At 35.5% G+C, this 19,901-nt stretch overlaps 2 protein-coding genes across 24 annotated transcripts in view; one reads left to right on the forward strand and one right to left on the reverse strand.

Moving 5' to 3' along the window:
* The window catches only part of gstcd (glutathione S-transferase, C-terminal domain containing), a 158,422-nt gene that overhangs the window by 25,814 nt on the left and 112,707 nt on the right, over positions 1-19,901 (forward strand). For 6 of the 16 annotated variants that reach the window (XR_012392707.1, XR_012392742.1, XM_009294165.5 and 3 more), the window contains 2 exons: positions 3,850-4,022; positions 10,562-10,626. The gene's annotated coding sequence lies outside the window, so the exon portion shown is untranslated. Of the gene's footprint in view, positions 1-3,849; positions 4,023-10,561; positions 10,627-18,291; positions 18,385-19,901 lie in introns of those variants that run through there. The other 10 variants (XR_012392730.1, XR_012392703.1, XM_005160086.6 and 7 more) reach the window with 3 other exon arrangements.
* On the reverse strand, positions 202-18,077 carry sgms2a (sphingomyelin synthase 2a). 8 transcript variants are annotated; one of them, XM_073944880.1, is made up of 8 exons: positions 18,009-18,077; positions 16,502-16,576; positions 13,769-15,476; positions 11,132-11,684; positions 7,490-7,607; positions 7,115-7,268; positions 3,844-4,010; positions 202-909 (listed from the first exon to the last, which is right to left on the reverse strand). In XM_073944880.1, exons 4-8 carry the CDS (start codon positions 11,560-11,562, stop codon positions 724-726), a joined length of 1,056 nt encoding a protein of 351 aa, XP_073800981.1. In that variant the 5' UTR covers positions 11,563-11,684; positions 13,769-15,476; positions 16,502-16,576; positions 18,009-18,077; the 3' UTR covers positions 202-723. The 8 variants fall into 8 exon arrangements, with proteins under 8 accessions (XP_073800981.1, XP_017210399.1, XP_073800959.1 ...); XM_017354910.3 differs by lacking the exon at positions 13,769-15,476; XM_073944858.1 differs by lacking the exons at positions 13,769-15,476; positions 18,009-18,077 and adding an exon at positions 17,326-17,388.

The raw sequence follows: 19,901 nt of genomic DNA on the forward strand, positions 1-19,901 counted from the left end.
CAGAATTTAACAATAATGAAAATAATGATTGATGCATTCATTTTCTTTTCGGCTTAGGCCCTTTATAAAATAATAATACTCTAAAATAATAAAAATGACAATATTTATGTACCGTCAGTTGCTTGGAAATGAATTATCTGTATTTTAAGCTGCTGACTCAATATAATATTGAAAAATAAAATCAACAAGTAGTACATCACCTTTTTCATAAAACATCTTTATTTTTTTAAGACAAAATAAGCATAAGAGATAATAACAGTTGGTTTGACTCGTTAGAAAAAGAACACATGCATTTATAATATAAAATAGTGTATAAAATGAATGCACCCTTGTGAACAACACTTGTAGTGACAAACATGTTTCAAACTAAACACTTTAAATAAATAGAAAAGGGGAAAATAAACTACAACTAAGAAGCATGCACAAAATAATAGATTATGTTTTGACAGAAAGCAAGAGATTTTCCAAAAATCTATCACTTTTATAACTATAACACTTTCAGGAGGTCATTGAAAGCGTTTAAATGGCAACATATAAATTAACATAAAACAAATATCAACAATGACCTGTCAGATAGTATTGAGTTTTGCAAGATTTTGAGCTGTTTGGCTGTGGTGTGTTTGGCTTATTAGCAACAATAGCCAAGCAGTCTTTGGTCTTTGGTTTGGTGTAAACACTGAGAGCCACACAAATAACCGAATACAAAAATGCTTCCAGATGCTGTCACTCTTCTCGCCCGCTCTGCACCATGGAGTATTTCTTACAGGGGTTCTTCAGGCAGGCAGGAGGCCACGTGATTGGCCAGCAGAAAGAACAAGGCACGTGGGTCTGGACGTTCCTCTCGAACAGGTTAAACACAGGGTTCCACCAGGTGTGAGTGAGGTAGTTGTTCGGCGAACACTTCAAAGTCTGAAGAAAACAACAATAGCATGTGTTTTAGCTTATTTTACTTGGGGGTCATTTATTTTGTATCTGACAAAACCTTATCAAACAGGCAACTTAGAAGTTTATGTGCAATGTTCTGTGAGAGACTAGTGATGTCTGTGAGAGACCAGTGGTGTCTGTGAGCGACTAGTGGTGTCTGTGAGCGACTAGTGGTGTCTGTGAGCGACTAGCGGTGTCTATGAGAGACTAGTGGTGTCTGTTAGAGACTAGTTAGAAACTAGAAATGTCCCATGGGAGACTAGAGATGTCCCGTGGGAGACTAGCAATGTCCTGTGAGAGACTAAAGACGTCCCAAGAGAGATTAGTAATGTCCCCTGAGAGACTAGTGAGAGACTAGCGATGTCCCGAGAGAGACTAGTAAGAAACTAGTGATGTCCCAAAAGACACTAGTGAGAGACTAGCGATATCCTGAGAGAGACAAGAGATGTACCGAGGGAGACTAGCAATGTTCTGAGGAAGATTAGCGATGCCCCGAGGGAGAAAAGTGATGTTCCAAGGAGACTAGAGAGAGACTAGTGATATCCTGAGGAAGACTCGTGAGAGACTAGCTAATGTCCCGAGAGAGACTAGAGATGTCCCGTAAGAGACTACTAATGTCTCTTGGGATACTAGTGAGAAACTAGTGATGTCCCGAGAGAGACTAGAGATGTCCCACAAGATATTAGTGATCTCCTGTGAGGACTAGTGAGATACTAGTAATGTCCCGAGGGAGACTAGTGAGATACTAGTGATGACCTGAGGGAGACTAGAAATGTCCCGAGAGAGACTTGAATTGTCCCGAGGGAAACTAGTGAGAGACTAGCAATGTCCCGAGAGAGACTAGAAATGTCCCGAGGAAGAGTAGTGAGAGACTAGCAATGTCCCGAGAGAGACTAGAATTGTCCCGAGGGAAACTAGTGAGAGACTAGCAATGTCCCGAGAGAGACTAGAAATGTCCAGAGAGAGACTAGAATTGTCCCGAGGGAAACTAGTGGGAGACTAGCAATGTCCCGAGAGAGACTAGAAATGTCCCGAGAGAGACTAGAATTGTCCCGAGGGAAACTAGTGAGAGACTAGCAATGTCCCGAGAGAGACTAGAAATGTCCCGAGGAAGAGTAGTGAGATACTAGCAATGTCCCGAGAGAGACTAGAAATGTCCCGAGAGAGACTAGAATTGTCCCGAGGGAATCTAGTGAGGGACTAGCAATGTCCCGAGAGAGACTAGAAATGTCCCGAGAGAGACTAAAGTTGTCCCGAGGGAAACTAGTGGGAGACTAGCAATGTCCCGAGAGAGACTAGAGATGTTCCGAGGGAGACTATTGATGTCCCATGAGAGAATAGTGACTAGTCTAATTTTGATCACATCACCTTCTTCAAGGGAGCCTCGCGATGTCACAAGAGAGACTAGTGAGAAAATAGAGATGTCCCGAGAGAGAATAGAGTTTTCCTGAGAGAGACTAGAGATGTCCTGTAAGAAACTAGAGATGTCCCAAGGGAGACTTGTGATGTCCTGTGGGTGACTAGTGAGATACTTGCGATGTTCGGAGTAAGATTAGCGATGTCCTGAGAGAGACTAGTGAGAGACTAGCAATGTCCCGAGGAAGACCATCAATGTCCCATGTGAGAATAGTGACTAGTCTAATTTTGATCATCTTTTACAAATTACAGGGGATTGAAGTGTCCTGAATATTTTGTTAAACACTGGTCTACTAGCATGATATGGCCATAACTAAAACTCCTTCAAATTTAGATTGATGGAGATTACATTATTTCTGGAGTAACATGTTTAGTTTCATGTCATGCTGACATTAAGGTTTATGACAAAGAGCAGTCTGGAGGTAATGTGGTTAGCTGCTTTGCGATGACATTTTAGATCCAAAGCCATTTAACAATTCCATGAAAATCAACATATTTAGATGAGGACAGAAGCCCTGAAGCCTGACATTATTGCGGCCGTAATTTCTTTTTTCAGGAATCGAACCTGTGACCTTTACATTGCTGGCCGAAAGTCTCGACCTCTCGCTTCTTTTACATTAATTCATTTTGTAGATGCTTCTTCAGGCCATCCATATAAATAGCCTTCCTGAGGTACAACAGTTCTGAAGTCATCAGCTACTCTTTTTCTGCCAGAATGAACAAATGCGATGTGTTTTGATAGTTTGAAAGGATTTTTTTCCCCGTGTAAAAGATCCAGATTGGCTTCAATCGAATATGCTGCACTTTACCATCATAAGGGAGTAATTTCTCAAATGATCGGCCTAATGGATTTGGATATTCTCAGTGTGCTCTGAGTCATGTAAACACTTTCAGTAAAAGGCTTAGTGCTGTTTTGGTGCCTTGGGTTTAATGACACCCAGAATCTAAATCACAAATTGAGCTGAGAGCTTCCCTTTGGTTTCAGATGTGTGTGTGTGTGTGTGTTTGTGTGTGTTTGTACTTGAGGTCAATCCTAAGATCAAAAATTGTATGCAAATCTACTGTGTGTGCACAAGAGCATAAAATAATGCAAGTAAACTGAACATAACATTTGCAGACATGAATTTACAGATTTAAAGTCGTATTGGAGCTCAGTGTTAGTTTTGATTAAAAAAATAGTTTAAATTATTTAAAAATTGGTTCAAATGGTAAAAGATGAGAAGATAAAATAGATAACTGTGATGTTTTTACCCTGCAATAACAAATAAAATTAAAAATGAAACTAAAACATAGTAACAACAGAAAATCTTGACCAAAAACTCTCTTTATTTTTCAGGAAAAACATAATAATAAGAATAATTTATATTAATGTAATATTTCTATTTAATTCAAACCCTTTGATTCACCGCACCTAAATTTCCTCTTTTATTGTGAAGTGCATAATGTGATGAATGCTAATGTAATAACATTCAATGACAGAATAATCATGCATTTCATATCTACCTGCAGATTAGCCATGGTGTGATACCAGTAGAAGAGTCTTGTGGTGATAAAATACGCCACCACCACATCCACACTGTAGTGCTCGTGGGCCACCAGGATGCACACAACACCCACAGCTGCCGTTAACCAACACAAAAGATGGTACCACCAGAAAGAACGAGGAGAATCTGCAAAACAAAGTAAGACTCGGTTATGTGAACATGCAAAAAAGGCTGCATACATAGTAAATGCAAATAAATCTGGCCGTCTGTTCTGCTGAACACAAAAGAAGACGTTTTGAAAAATGTTGGAAACTGGTAACCATAGTCTTGAGTTTTCCAAGTTAACATTTTTCAAAATATCTACTTTTGTGTTCAACAGAAGAAAGAAACTTGGAACCACATGAGGGAGAGTAAATAGTGAGGAAATCTTAATAAACTTTCCCTTCAAATGTCATCACCACTGTATGCCTGTATCCTTGCAAACTGTACATTTTTTTGCAATATGGAAATTGGCAGAATGACTATGTATAACCACTGATGACCAATATTATTCAGATCTGAAAATACTGACTTGTTAGCAATTTAATTTTAAAGTGTTCATGAAGGATGCTGATTGTTGATCATTTCAAATGAAGTGAGTCAAATCCACATGAATCTGGAAGTTGCTGAGACTTTTATCTCAGTATGTTGATGTTCTTCCAAATTGAATATTGAGTAAGGGGCGGGGCTTTAATGTTGTATTCACTTCACTTGTAGCAAACTAAAGGTATTTATTGTGGCTGAAACGTCAAACTGACATCATCAGAGAAGAACCGCAACTCCAAATGTGGAAGCAAATGGACTTTTTTGCATGGGTTAATTAATCACTTTAATATGTGTACTAGCAAAATAAACATTGTAAATTTAGATTTCACACAGACTTAGATTAATATTTGGCTTGTCCAACTTTTGCTGCAGCTACAGAAGCACATCTCTCTGTCATAGAGTCAATACCGCCAAGCTGATTTCACCAAGTAGGACATGTTCCTGGAGGAACATCTATGTTGATCCTGGAACAACATCACGATCAGCCAATCAGAATTAAGGGATATGTTTATGGTTTATGTTAACTTTAGGCTTACGGTTATGTTTACACACTTCTACATGATTGATTACTTCTACATGAACTATCATTCCCTCTGATTTTGGGAATAATTGACAGTTATGGTTGGGTTTAGGGGTAGGGAATGGGTATGGATTACATTTTCAAGCAAAAATGATGTTGCAGGATCTACATAGATGTTAATCCAGGATCACATCCTACTTGGCAAAATCATGTTGTGCGTCAATATACAGTTGCTATAAAAAATGATTAGCCCTCCTGTGAATCTTGTTTTTTTTTTTCCGAATGATGTTTAACAGAGCAAGAATTTTTTTACAGTATTTCCTCTAATATTTTTTTCTGAAGAAAGCATTATTTGTCCGATTTCTGCAATAATAAAAGCTGTTTTTTTTAAATAATTAGAAATAAGAAATAGAAAAATCATCAAAATATTAGCCTCCTTAAGCAATATGTTTTTTTTATTGTCTACAGAACAAACCATCATTATATTTGTATAAGTATAATTTTACTTGTACTTGTATCTTTACATTTTTTTCCATCATAAACTTCTTTAAAATAAAAAAGATGAACTAATGATTTAAACTTTTTAAAAACTATAATGAACTAAATCTCTATGCACAACAATCTGTCCAGAGGTGCGTTTCCAAAAAACATCATTAGCCAACTAAGGTCGGAAGTTGTGTTGTTACAAAGATAGTTCAGTGATTTGGCATTTCCCAACTCCATTCTTCCAACGAACATTCGCAAACTGCGTCACAAACTTGTACTCTTGCAACTACACCTCTGGAGCTGTAGTTAGAAATATAGTTCCTGGCTGTGTCTATATCCCCATATGCCCTATTCATTTAGAACATTCTGACATTTAAACTTGGAATGTTTTTTTTAAAACATTAAAGTCATCTCTCTTAGGTGTAATTTACTTTCAAAGCATTTTTAAAGTTCAGTTTTAGCAAGCTTCATGTTTACAATTTCACTCTCTTCGCAGTGCACATTGAAAACATTGTCATTTTGAACACAGCCGTGGCTCATGACGAAATCTATAGGTGACATATTATAGCCATATTATTCAAAAATGGAATTTACGTTAGCATAGCATAAGTTAATGCTTTTAATTTAGAGTAGGTTAATTATGAAGAATCTGTACTGTAGATGACATGGGCCTGTTGACTAGAACATTTCTGCAGTGGTTTGCATGTGTCAAATTGTAAAAAGTAGATAAAAAAATAAATAAACAATATCCTACTTAATAATAATAATAATCATCATCATTGATATTGTTAATATTATTATTAAAGCATGTTTTTTTTTCATTTCCTAATACATAATAAATATTACATTTTGTTTCTTAATAAATAGCTTCATCATTTATTTATATGATTTATATGTGATTTATGTGTACAAAATCATGACATGCGTCAATATACAGGTGCAGTCAAAAGTGATTAGCCCTCCTGTGAATCTTTTTTTTCTCTTTAAAATATTTCCCAAATAATGTCTAACAGAGCAAGGCATTTTCACATTATTTTTTTTTTACTATTTTTTCTTCTGGAGAAAGGTTTGTTTTATTTCAGCTAGAATAAAATCAATTAAATAAAAAAAAAATCATTTTAAGGTCAATATTATTAGCCTCCTTAAGCAATGTTTGTTTTTTTTAATTGTCCTGGAACAAACCATCATTATACAATAACTTCCCTAATTACCCAAACCTAATTAAGCCTTTAATTGCACCATTTAAGTATCTTGAGAAACATCTAGTAAAGTATTATGTACTGTCATCATGGCAAAGATAAAATAAATCAGTTATTAGAAATGAGTTATTAAAACTATTATGTTTAGAAATGTGCTGAAAAAATCTGTTAAACAGAAATTGGGGAAATAAAATACAGCGGGGCTAATAATTCACGAGGGCCAATAATTCTGACATTACTTTCTATATTTTAAACAGACAAAAAATTACAAAACTCCTTTTGGCGGCTCTATGGTTCATGACTTTGCAGATATTTCATTAGTTTTATGGTTATTGTAAAGGCCAGTTGAACCAAGAAACCTTCTAAAATGCCAGATATGTTCCAATAATTTGGCCGTTGCTGTAATTGTCAAGCAGAATTATGCTTCCTTTCTGTAAGGCTGCTTTGAAATCACTTGTTTCATGAAATCTGCTATACAAACAGAGCTGAGTTGAACCTACACTCTTTGAGGAAGAGGTACGTGAGGGTGAGGATGACAGTGTGGCCGCTGTACAGAAAGTCTCCACACAGCAGATGAGAGCCGTTGATTGATAATCCACCGCCAGACAGCAACTGTAAAACTCGCTGCAGCTTCGCTTCGGAATCTCCGTGGAGCTGAAATGAAAGGAGATATATGAAGGCTGAACGACGAGTGGTTTGTTGACATAAATATTGAAATCAAATACCACTCCTGATATAATCTGAACCCTTGGTACTGGCAGAGGATATTAGAGATTTAAGAAGCAGAATAGCTTTTCTTCTCTTAGGTTTAAGATCCTGAGGGGGATTGGTGTAGAAGGGGAATATTGGAAATAGTTTTGATAATGGGGGTTTACCTTTGGGGCACAGACCATGTGCATGCCAGGCACTGGTAGAGTGGTAACGTACATGGTTATGCATCTGTACATGTACAGGGTGCCCAGCAGGAAGAAATAGCGCCTTGCTACAATAGCCCTAAATGGAAGAGAAAATACATTCAGTATTATTTATTTATTTCTTTTTTAGAAATTGTTTAAAATTGTCATTTGGTTGCATGACTTTCACCAATTTCAAATATTAAACATTTCATATATCACAAGTATTTACATCATTAATTCATTTTCCTTCGGCTTAGTCCCTTTATTGATTAGGGGTCGCCACAGTGGAATGAACCACCAACTATTCCAGTATATGTTTTACGCAGCTGATGCCCTTCCAGCTGCAACCCAGTACTGGGAAACACCTATACACACATTCACACTAATACACTACAGTAAATTTAGTTTATTCAATCCTACAACGCATGTCTGTGGACTGTGGGGAAACCGGAGAGAACCTAGAGAAAATCCATGCCTATAGGGAGTACATGCAAACTGCACACAGAAATGCCAACTAACCCAGGTGGGACTCAAACCAGCAACCATCTTACTGTGAAGCGAATTTTGAATGTCAAAAGACAGGCTCTTTCGGTTAGACTTTTGAGGACACAAAGGCAGATTTGAATCAGTTTGAATTAACTTTATTAAATTCTATTAGTTTCATTGCCATCCTGCTAGAAAGGGTTTAACTGATGTTCCACTAAGCCACCGTGTCAGCCGTTATTACATCAGTTGAACCCTTTCTTGCAGTATGGCAATGAAATGAATATCATTTTGATAAATTTAATTCAAACTAATCCATAAGTGCCTTGGTGTCTTCGTAACTCAAAGTGAAAAAGTGGGTCCTTTCACATTTAAAATTTGCGAGTGTTAGGCTTACGAGTAGGGGTAAGGTAAAGCTAATGAATAAATTGTTATTTACAGCATTTATTAGCCCCCCTGAATGATTAACCCGCCTGGTGATTTGCAAAAATCTATTTATTTTTATTAAACCATAAGAATTACCATATTTTATCCATTACCTCACTCTAAAAACGTTGAGTTAAACATATTTAGTTCTTTGTTGGGTTATTTTTTTACCTTTATTAGATTATTTATTAATAACTCAACTAGTTGAGTTAATAGTTGGTGCTTTGTTGGGGTATTTTTAACCTTTATATGGGTTATTTATTTAATAATTCAACCAGTTGGTTTAAAAGTTTGAATTTCAACAATCAACTGATTTAACTAAAACAAAACAGCTGTATTAATATGCGTGCGTAATGTTGTTTTTGCGGTATAAAGTTTAGTCAAGCTATAACTCAATAATATTGTTATTTTTTTTATCAAATTACCTCTCTGTGTCATATTTTTATATCTGATTTACCATCCAAGACCATCTTTTAGAAGCGTTTGGATGTGTTGCACATTGTTAACACATATTGTTAACACACATTTGGACAGTCTCTACAGCACACAGAGCTCCATATTTTGCTCCATCAACACGTGATTTATCTGCTTGCACAGTTTAAAACTGTCTGTACTCTGTTCTGTTTCGTCATTGTTTGTGATTCTTAATTGATTTTAACAAAAGTGTCTGGAACTAAAATGTAATGGAAAAAATCATTTTCAATATTTTTGAATACTGTGTGTATTATTTACACAGTCATAATTGTAAAATTAATATTAGTACTACTAATAGTAGCAGTAGTAATACCAGAATGTAAAAATATAGCGTTTAATTAAAATAACCCAATGCATTGGGTTAAATAATATAACCCAATGCATTGGGATAAAATAACCCAGTTATAGAAGGTGCTATAATAACCTATAGTTGGGTTATATTGGGGTATTTTATCCCAACTATTTTACAGAGTACTGAAAAGAAAAAATAGTCATTTATAGTTTACTACTGTATATATTTACTATAGTAGCTTATAGTTACTAGTTCTATTGGATTGTGACCCCCTGGGGTAATTACATTATATTAAAGACACAGCAATAGCGCCAAATGCAGCAGATTGATTTTATAACACCAGGTTAAACTATAAATAAACCAGAAATAACTTTCTGGCACATTTACAGCACTGATATACGTAAAAAAAATATCTACGAAGATTAAACTTTGGTCAATTGGTGTTTGTGCACACCATTGCATGCAAGGTTTCTGTATTTATAACCACCACAGAAGATATTGGGGGTCACGAGTCACTGGCATTGTTATTTTGTGGGTTGCAGGCTGAAAAGTTTGAGGACCCTTCTGTAGAGAGTCGAGAAAAAAAACTGCTTAAATGGGCTAATAATTTTGACCTCAAAATGGCTTTAAAAAAAATAAAAAACTGCTTTTATTCTAGCCAAAATAAAACAAATAAGACTTTCTCCAGAAGAAAAAATATAATAAGGTATACTGTGAAAATGTCCTTGCTCAGGTAAACATCATTTGGGAAATATTCACAACAACAACAAAAAAAAAAAAAATCAAAAATCAAATGGGGTCTAATAATTCTGACTTCAACCGTACATTGTGACGATAGATTTCCTTAGATATATGATAAAGTCCTTATAAACCATATATATGTACTTTAACACAGCAATTAAACCCATAAAAAAGCAGTGCCTCTCTATCTCAAAATCCCTCAAAATTTGTATATATGTCAATATTTTACAATTAAAGCTGAAATATATTGTTTCTAAAGATAGAACCAACAACTTCAAATGATTATTTTCATCATTAAATGAATGGTTTACCAAAGAAAAAAATTGAAGGGGAAGAGTAATATTTAATATAACTCTGTATATTACATTAATATATACAGTACACACAGTATACACACACCAAGTACAATGTGATCCTGGATTAACATCTATGTTGATCCTGGAACATCATTTTTGTTCATCCATACCTATTTCCTACCCTAAACCCAACTATAACTGTAAATTATTCCCAAAATCGGCGGGGAATAATAGTTGATAACAATCATGTAGAAGTGTGTAAACATAAAGGTCAGCCTAAACAACATAACTGTGAACATATCCCTTAAGTCTGATTGGCTGATTGTGATGTTGTTCCAGGATCAACATAGATGTCTTAGGAACATGGTGAAATCAGGTTGGCGGTTCACACAGAATGGCTTGAGGTGAGTGAATTATGGGATAATCTTCGCCGTAGACTGAACTACTTCTTCAGTGTTGCTCCTTTTGTATTTTTGTCCAATTTTATCTACTTTCTTTGCTTCTATTCAGAGATTGTAATGAGATTCTCCACATAGAGGCTTGGTTTGTTTCCTTTTTCATTTTTTGGAGGGGAAAATGAATGGAAAAATACCATTACTATCACTACTATTTTTTTCATGTAGACCTCATATAAAAATAAAAGAAACAAACATCATTTACACCTCCCTTCCTAAAATCTGAATCTTTCTTCTGAAAGTCTAACTATTGACCACATAAAAACGGCGAGCCACATATTGCTTGATGCTTGGTAAATGGTGATATCTGTGTAATTGATTTTCTCAACATAATATTAATTCCCTGAGGAGCCCTCAAGACTATTACATTCATCTTGCTCTACACCATGAACATTAAATGTCTAGCAGAGCTGACCAATAGGTTACAGTGTCATCATCAGGATAATGTTCTTACTTGTATCTGTGAAAGAGCAACTGAATGCCCCATATAGACACCAGAACCATGCCGTTGACCTCAGTCACAGTAAACGCCCACTGCACGCGGTCTATATAGTCAAAAAACTTATCCGGCAGGGGTGGGCTTTCCTCCTTGGGTGGTACTCTCTCATGAACCACCGTGATCATAACCGTAGTCAAAACCAGGTTTAAAGCTGCATAAAACAAGGCGATGAACGTCTTCCACCATTCCGATGGCAATCGGTTGCCCTTTCCTTCTGGAACAGAGATTTTGACGTAGTCTCGATGTCGGACCAGGCCTTTTCTTAAGCCGTTTCGCTTTGCGTCTTCGGCTGAGTGGACGGGGCAGGTTGCACCCGTGGATGGAGCTCCATCTGTTCGGGAAGTGTTTGTGGGCTCCTTGTTTCCTTGGTGGTCTGACGATGCCATGAGTTCCCGCAGATTCCCACTAATGACTGACTGCTGCCAAAATCCTCCTGTTAGGCACCGTCAGTCAGTCTCCTCGGCGGTGATAATGACAGGCCTGCAGATTCAGCTCCTAAAGGATGTGGCTTAAAAAAAGAGCACAGGAGTACATTAAATGAGCGAGCAGTACATTTTAGACACGTATGACCATTTAAAGTGTTGCATCATGCTGCTTGTACATTAATAACTGATGAGGCTGTTTTTGAAGATTCCTGAAAGTACATTACTGTTTTATAACAAAAGGTTTGTTTTCAAATAAATGCTGTAACTTGGACTTTAAATTCATCTAAGATATATAAAAAATGTATCATGGTATTCAAATAAGTATTAAGCAGCACTTTAAGCATTAATGTTAATGAATATTTCTTGCACAGCAAGTCAGCTTATTAGAATTATTTTGGAGGGATGCTGAAAATATAGCTTTGCATCACAGAAATTAATCCACTTTAAAATATATTAAAATTAAACGAGGACTGAAATGGACAAAAATGACATTAAAATGAACATTCAATTTCAAAATAAGGAAAAAAATCAAAGCTATTACAGCTGCATTGATTAAAGTATGAGGTAAAAATAGTTGCTGCCTTTAAGTTGAGTCTAAACAAGTTGAATTGTGTGTATAATATTAAGAAATGTGTGTAATGTAAGAAAAGAAGGTTAAAACATTCTTATTAAGTTCAAGTAACACAGTAACATAGTACCATGATATATACAGTTGAAATCAGAATTATTACCCTCCCTGAATTATTAGCCCCCCTGTTTATTTTTTCCCATAATTTCAGTTTCACAAAGAGAAGATTTTTTTAAAACATTTCCAAACATAATAGTTTTAATAACTCATTTCTAATAACTGATTTATTTTATCTTTGCCATGATGACAGTAAATAATATTTGTCTAGATATTTTTCAAGACACTTCTATACAGCTTAAAGTGACACTTAAAAGCTTAGCTAGGTTAATTAGGTTAACTAGGCAGGTTAAATTAGGCAAGTTATTGTATAACGATGGCTTGTTCTTTAGACTATTGAAAAAAAATAGCTTAAAGGGGTTAATAATTATGACCGTAAAATGTTTTTCTTTAAATTAAAAACTGCTTTTATTCTAGCCCAAACAAAGCAAATCAGACTTTCTCCAGAAGAAAAAAAATATTATCAGACATACTGTGAAAAATTCCTTGCTCTGTTAAACATCATTTCGGAAAGATTTAAAAAAGAAACAAAAAATCAAAAGGGGGCTAATAATTTAGACTTCATCTGTATTTGCAATTTGTGTTGTTGTTAAGCTTGTATGCTAAAAGCAGTAGCCATTCAGATGCATTTAGATTAGCCAAATTTTAAAGCAAAAACAGCCAGGTGCTGCTGAATCCATGTAAATAAGAGATTCATTTAGCATCTTCTAATTTAGTGATTACCTGGAGTTTTTGAATAACTCGATTATTGTCATAGACTGATATACCACAGCACTACCCTGTAAATAAAATCTTAAATATTCTGACTGAATGACGCAATTTGTCAAATTTAAGGCAGGATTGTAAAATCTGTCCTTTAACTAAGGTAAAACTAATAGAAAATCTAATTCAGCGGGCAAACCTGCACCTACATTTTTTTCTCCAGAATTTTAACCCTCATATAAAACATCCCCAGAGCCTATGTTACATGTACAATCAAATAAAGCAAAGCATATCATTTAAAAGCCGAAACGTCTGACAGAAGTGCCATCTAGAGAAAAGCCACACAGCAGAAAAGTATCCATGTTCAGCTCCAGAGTCCAGACTTCTCAACCAAGAAAAAAAAAAGCTTTTCAGGAACGACTTCTCTAAAAGCTTTTCTGGTCTGAGAGCGTTTCTCCTCCATCACACCTAAAGTGCATCTCAATAACCCTCATTACGGCGACATGCAATATTTACAAACAATAAACAGAGCTTCAGGACAGACGCGGAAAAAAGAATGATGGATCATGCGAAAGGCATCGATTTCCTCCAAATCAATTTAGGCTGAAATGTAATTGCATTGGAAACGAGTTCTTATTACAAATCCTGTTCGATTCTACATCACATTTGTTCAAGTAGAGAACAAAAAACAGCAATCATCTCTAATAAATTTCATCCTGCAACATTAAAAATGCAAAGAGAGAATTTCCGAAATGTTTTCTTGCATACAAAATTACTTGCCTGTTGTGTCCCGAACTGAGAGCTTTCAGTCCCTCACTCCTCCTCTGACAGTCTTTCTCAAACTTGCCTTCATCCCTCCACATTCAGAGGGGCATGTTTTCCCAGTCTCCACCCTAGCGCTCTAATGGTGATGCTTGTGGTGGAGACCTGGCAGGGGAAAATCTCTTCCACATGCTCGCAGAGACAGTAAATGGATGGCTTGGCTCCGTGTGTCCCCTGCCCTGCCTGCGCGTGCTATTTCCAGCACCGACTCCTGCCTCCAGACCAAGGCTGTATTTTACTCGCAGGGAGCAGCGGTGCTCAATCGCAAGCAAATTGGTAATGATATGCTTGCGAGGCCTGTTGAGCGTTTCAACCCCTCCTTTAAGCTCTTGCCGAGGTTAAAATCAGCATCAAAGGGAAGGATGGGAAAAAAGCAAGAGACCCCGCCTCATACTTACAGAGATGAGAGGGAAAGGCTTTTCACTGTGCGCTTAGTTCATTGCATGATCGCTTTCAGGCACACTGTGTTCTTGAACTTGCTTACTTTTTGAATTTGAATGTCTTGTTTTGTATCGCGGCACTTGTGTGTTCTGTTTGCATGAAAGCATGTGCTATGTAAATGCATATTTGTATACTACCCTTCCTGGAATAAGTTAGGAATGTTTTAATGCAGTTGCTACTTTACTTTTTTTTTAATTGTAAATAAACATATATATAAGTTGGGACAGTGTGGAAAATGCAAAAAAAAGAAAAGTAGAGATTTCTAAATTTATTTTGACTTGTATTTTATTGCAGACTATACAACAAACATTATTTAATTTGTTCCTCATTATTTTTTATTGTTTTTTTTTTAAATAAACATGTAACAATTTTAGTTTCTGCAACATCTTAAAAACAGTTGTAACAGTAAAGGGTTTACCCCTTTGTAATGTTGCTAATCCTTTTCACAACTCCTAAAAGACGTTTAGGGAATAAAAACACCAAGTGATGAAGTTTTTCAGTGATTAAGTTTTTTGTCCTATTCTTCCTGCAAACAAGTCTTAAGGTGGGTGGGCAACAGTATAAGGTCTTTGTTGTGGCATTTTGCGCTTCAAAATGCACCACACATTCATCGGAGACAGGTCGGGACTGCAGGCAGGCCAGTCAAGTACCTCCTCTTCCTCCACATAATGTGTGCAGAGTTTGGTTTTGCATCGTCTTGTTGAAATATGCATGGGTGTCCTTGGAAAAAAAAGCAGCATATTGTGCTTCAAAATCTCTATGTACTTTTTCAGCATTAATGGTGCGTCACAGAAGTGCAAGTTAACTTTTCCAAGGGCACTAACACAACCACATTCCATGACAGACCCTGGCTTTGGACTTGTTGCTGGTAACAGTCTGGATGATACTTTTCTTCTTTGCTCCGAAGCACATGGTGTCCGTTTCTCCCAAAAAATACCTGAATTAATGATTCATCTGACTACATGTTTCCAGTATGTTATGGTCCATTTCAGATGCCTCTTGAGCCCATAGAAGTCAACTGCACTTCTGGACACTGTTAACATAGGGCTTCCTTTTGGCACGGTACAGTTTTAACTGACATTTGTGGATGTAAAGGTTTGCCAAAGTAGTGCAGAGTCCAGGTGATCATATTGATGAATGACTTTTTAAAAATGTGTAATACGTGTTTATTGTGAAGAAGAAAAAAAAAAATCATGAGGTACACATTAAATGTTTGTTGTATTGTCTGCAATAAAACACAAGTACATGTAGAAATCATTATATATAAATGAACAATGCTGTACAAACAAGTAAAACTGAAGAGTTTAGATGCAAAAACCTCTAATTGTCGTTGAAAATTTTCCTCTAAAATTTTTTTTTTTTTTTTTTTTTTATCAGGCTACTGGTGTATGTTCAGTAATATCACTTATATGGCAAAGAATAAGTAATTTTCCTGGTCTTTAAAGTAAAATATCTTAACATAAACAAAGAAGGCTGAGAAAATTTTCAGATGGCACTTAAAGGTTTTTGCATCTGAACTCAACTGTATTTATTTGATATTTTCTGCTTTTGTTTTCTTAAGTAATATTGTTATTGCAGTTTTAGTAAAGTCTGGATTATATCAAAACAATTTTCTGTAAAGTATGAAAAATCCCAAAAAGTTAAAGTTTGGTTTAATCTTGGTTAAAAATAAATGTGTAATACCAAATGACCATAATCCTGAGACAAATATTTATATCTGTGAACTGATATTTCAATATCAGCTTTATACAACTGATTACAAATCTCTTTTATTTAACTGAATGTTGAATGTGCATTATAACTGAAATAGTCTGTAGCTCAGGACATGTATTCACATGGTTAAACTTCTGGTGTTTAAGACTTATAGACATTTTTAAAGATTGAAATTTCATTTTCTAGGTGAGCTACTTTTATTTGAGCTATGAGCTATTTGTTTGATTTATTAGATTTTTTTAAGCATAGCGTTTAGAGAATATTTGTCAAACACGAACAGTGAGACTATTTAAAGTGTTATTTTCCTCTCCACCATTTAAAGTGGTTTGTCCCCTCCATAATTTGAAAGGTGTTTAAATGAGCCAAAACTTTGTGTACTGATATCAAACAATCTATGTTTAGGGTTGGACTTTAGCAGCTCGACAAAATTTGCTCACTGATATAGTAGGTCCAACAAACATGCTGGGTGTGTGTGTGTGTGTGTTAGTGTGCAACATACAATTAACTTCAGCTGTAAATTATGTACTATATACACACCCTTTGAAGATTTTATGGGATGCCTCCTTGGCTGGATTTAAACCGCCATGGTGCTTCTCCCAAGTGAACTGATAGCTGGATAGGAAAGAAAATGGTTGCAATGTAAAAAACTGAATTTGAGTCGGTTACATTTTAGACATTTGTATTATCCAACATGTTTCCAAATTTCTTATCTCAATTACACTATGAACTCTCAGCTTTAAGCAAATAAAAAGAAGTAAACATATTTAGGAATATAATCAAAGTGCACAAAATTTAGTATTATAACTAGATATTCTCTACAGTTAGTAGTAAACATACTGACTTAACATGCTTTAACCTTACTACTACACTGTAAAATGTTTCACATTGGTTACACTTACAAACTCAAGTTCACAAGCTGCCTTGACACTTTGTTTCAACTTAAGATGTTGAGTTTTAGTATATTGTGAAATATGTGAGTTGACTCACATTTTCAAGGCAGCTGATGAACTTGAGTTTAACCAATGCGAAACGTTTTACAGTGTATTTTTACATTAGCCTACATAGTAAACAATATTTTTAGACCTGACACAGACTGTGTTCACGCAGAGCTATAGCTTGATATAAACCAGATAAACTTTCAGGAGAACAATTCAAACAACATTTTGAAGAAGGATTAACTTGTTTAGTTTAAGTGGGCATCGTGTCCTCTCACAGAAAACATATAATGCGCTCGAAGCTGGATCTTCCCATTCACACGTTTTTTTCCCCATTATAAAGAGAAATGCTGTATATAGAGTGCTTAAATTTAAGCATTTTGTAAGATTTGTCTAATTAAAAAACAGTATGTGGTAATAGCCTACGGTTTTTGAGGAAAGGATCGAGGCCGACATTTACGCAAAATGAATACAAATAGGGAAAATGGCGGCAAATTACGTTGGAAATGTAGTTAGCTGACAGAAGCCCGAGAGAGCTGGTAACAAACTGAATAACAGGTGTTCTGTAGTGTTTTATATCATTTTATAATTATGCTACAAAAATAGCTGTAAATCATTAAAGCATTTCACTTATTTCATAGTTCACAGTTCATTCAAATTGTGAAACGTTTTTAAAATCACTGAAAAAAAGTTTCCCATATGGCTTTCCCTAATTTGTTAACTGGGGGATTCGAGTGGTTCAGAATTTGTCCCATACATGAGCTCATTTGTCCTTTTTTGGCTGCTAAATCCCATCATACATTGCGAAAATGCATCAAAGGTTTTAACACAAAGGAAAAGATGATCGTCGGACCAGTCCGTTTTAAATGAATGATATTTAAATGACTATATTTTAATTTAAAACTCTAACAGATTCCTATTTTTTTTCTAATGATATATGATGTGATGATGCATGATGTAAATGAAAACTGATGTAAATCTTTAAGAAATGTTTTTGGTATCAAAAAATGTGGTTAGAAGTTTGATGCTAATCAAGCTAATACTAAAATGTACCTATTAAAACCTCATAATTTAATAGAAAATGAGACGAATAATTGCAAACGGACTACCTTTTAAGAAAAGAAGCATGCTGCAGCATCTGATTCACCTGGCTGTCTACAGGCCTGTTTAAAATATACGACACCAATAGGTGGCAGCAAGTACATGTTCAGTTCAGTGATTTGTGCGTGTGAGATTATTACACTAAGCGACAAATATCGCACACTCATAGATACACTTCTTATTATATATCAAACAAACGATTGTAAACTTGTTATACGTGTTATTTGCTAATTTAGTTTGGCTGTAAACTTCACGAGACACAATAAAGAGCTATGGTGGAACTCCAACGCGAATATCCGTTTATACTCGGACTGTTTTTAATGTGAGACCAACACAAGTTGCACATGTGCTGCTTCCCAGTGGATATTTTGCTCAATTCAAACAGTGAGTACATGCAATGCACGTTATTTACTGCTTATTTCCTCCTTTGTTACTTTAGTTGGTTGTTTCCTTTTGTAATGTCGTGACGGCATGGGAATCCCGGGCAGAGAGTTACCTCACGTAACGTAATAATATGCTACTAAACTCACGTTTGGCATATGTGTGCCGTTGACATCTGTCACTGCTGACATCTGTTGACATCTATGTACCGTTATTGGTTTTACTAAATACAAAATTGGCACTGTTGTATTTCAGTACACGACTTTACCTCAATATTAAATAACTGCACATGGATGTATTCTAGTGTTCAAGCGTAAGTATTTGACATTTTTAGTTAAACGATGTTGGTTTTATTATTCAGACATTCCCCTTAATAACGTAACATAATTTACTAAAAACTAAATTAATGAAGCAGTTTTTTTGTGATGATGAACACATATCGTTCACTAAAACATATCAACAGACCAAACATTTAAAAGACTCACATTTGACCACTAAATGTGCATTTTATTAACGTTATAAAGAATGTACAATGAGGTTTTGCAGATAAACACTTGATTTTATAACAAACAAAGCATTCAAAATACTCAGTCAACCACTAACTTATATGTCTAGTTATTCATTATACTTAATATTAAATGATGCTGCATAATTGGGTTTGTAGATAATTTTTTAATCTTCCCTAACTTTATTTGCCATTGTATTTAAATCCAAGTTCTGTGCAACATTAAACACTTTATCTTTACTTTACATTGCTCATAACCAGGGCTTGACATTAACTTTATTGACCACCAGTCACTGTGGCTAGTAGTTTTCTAACATAGCCACTCACCATTTTCACTAGCTGCAATTGTGTTGTTGGGAAAAAATATTTCATATGCATAAAATTGACTTTGGCATGCTAAAATTACTTGATTTAAGTTTTGTGTTTTTCCACATGCCTCATTCATTGAACGTTTTTGTGTTGTGTATGAGCTTGCTTAATGAGCATAAGCAAATCGGTTATGGTTTCGTAGTGTTGCATTGCAATTCGTTTTTTATTTCACATGATTTTTCAGGGCTCAACATCAAGGATTTACAAAAATCTCAAAAAGAAATTCTCTAGCCACACCAAAAATAAATAAATAAATAAATAAACATTTCTTAGCCCAAAATAACTAAGCAAAAGAAAGCAGGTGAAAAACATGCTGTGTGCAATAATAAAAGGATGATCACGCGAAAGGCTAAAGCGAAATAAACCTGCTGCTTGGAAAAAGACCTTTAAAAAAAATCTGGAGCTCTTAAAAGCAGCAAGACTGTGGGTGCACGAGTGTCGTTTTTGTTCAGTCTATTTCAAAGAGAACCAATCGCACCAGTTATGTTTCCAGACATGGATGCTTTGCACAGGGCACCGTTCCTTTTTGAAGCTTTTAAACACTCGTGCGGATCACATCTGTTGAAATCAGTCTGGACCAGGGCTGGACTGGAACAAAAAGTTGTCCCTAGCATTTTGGGCCAGAGCAGCCCACTACATCAAAATG

Source organism: Danio rerio, chromosome 1 (genome assembly GCF_049306965.1).
Source record: "Danio rerio strain Tuebingen ecotype United States chromosome 1, GRCz12tu, whole genome shotgun sequence".
Taxonomy (NCBI): domain Eukaryota; kingdom Metazoa; phylum Chordata; class Actinopteri; order Cypriniformes; family Danionidae; genus Danio; species Danio rerio.

What these genes read in the sequence shown, in the direction of transcription:
- sgms2a (XM_017354910.3), bottom strand. Translation starts at nt 11,562, where the DNA reads ATGGCATCGTCAGACCACCAAGGAAACAAGGAGCCCACAAACACTTCC. An exon ending in ACATGGTCTGTGCCCCAAAG is followed by an intron (nt 7,269 to 7,489) that starts GTAAACCCCCAT and finishes CTTTCATTTCAG; the next exon opens with CTCCACGGAGATTCCGAAGC. An exon ending in ACACCATGGCTAATCTGCAG is followed by an intron (nt 910 to 3,843) that starts GTAGATATGAAA and finishes TGTTTTCTTCAG; the next exon opens with ACTTTGAAGTGTTCGCCGAA.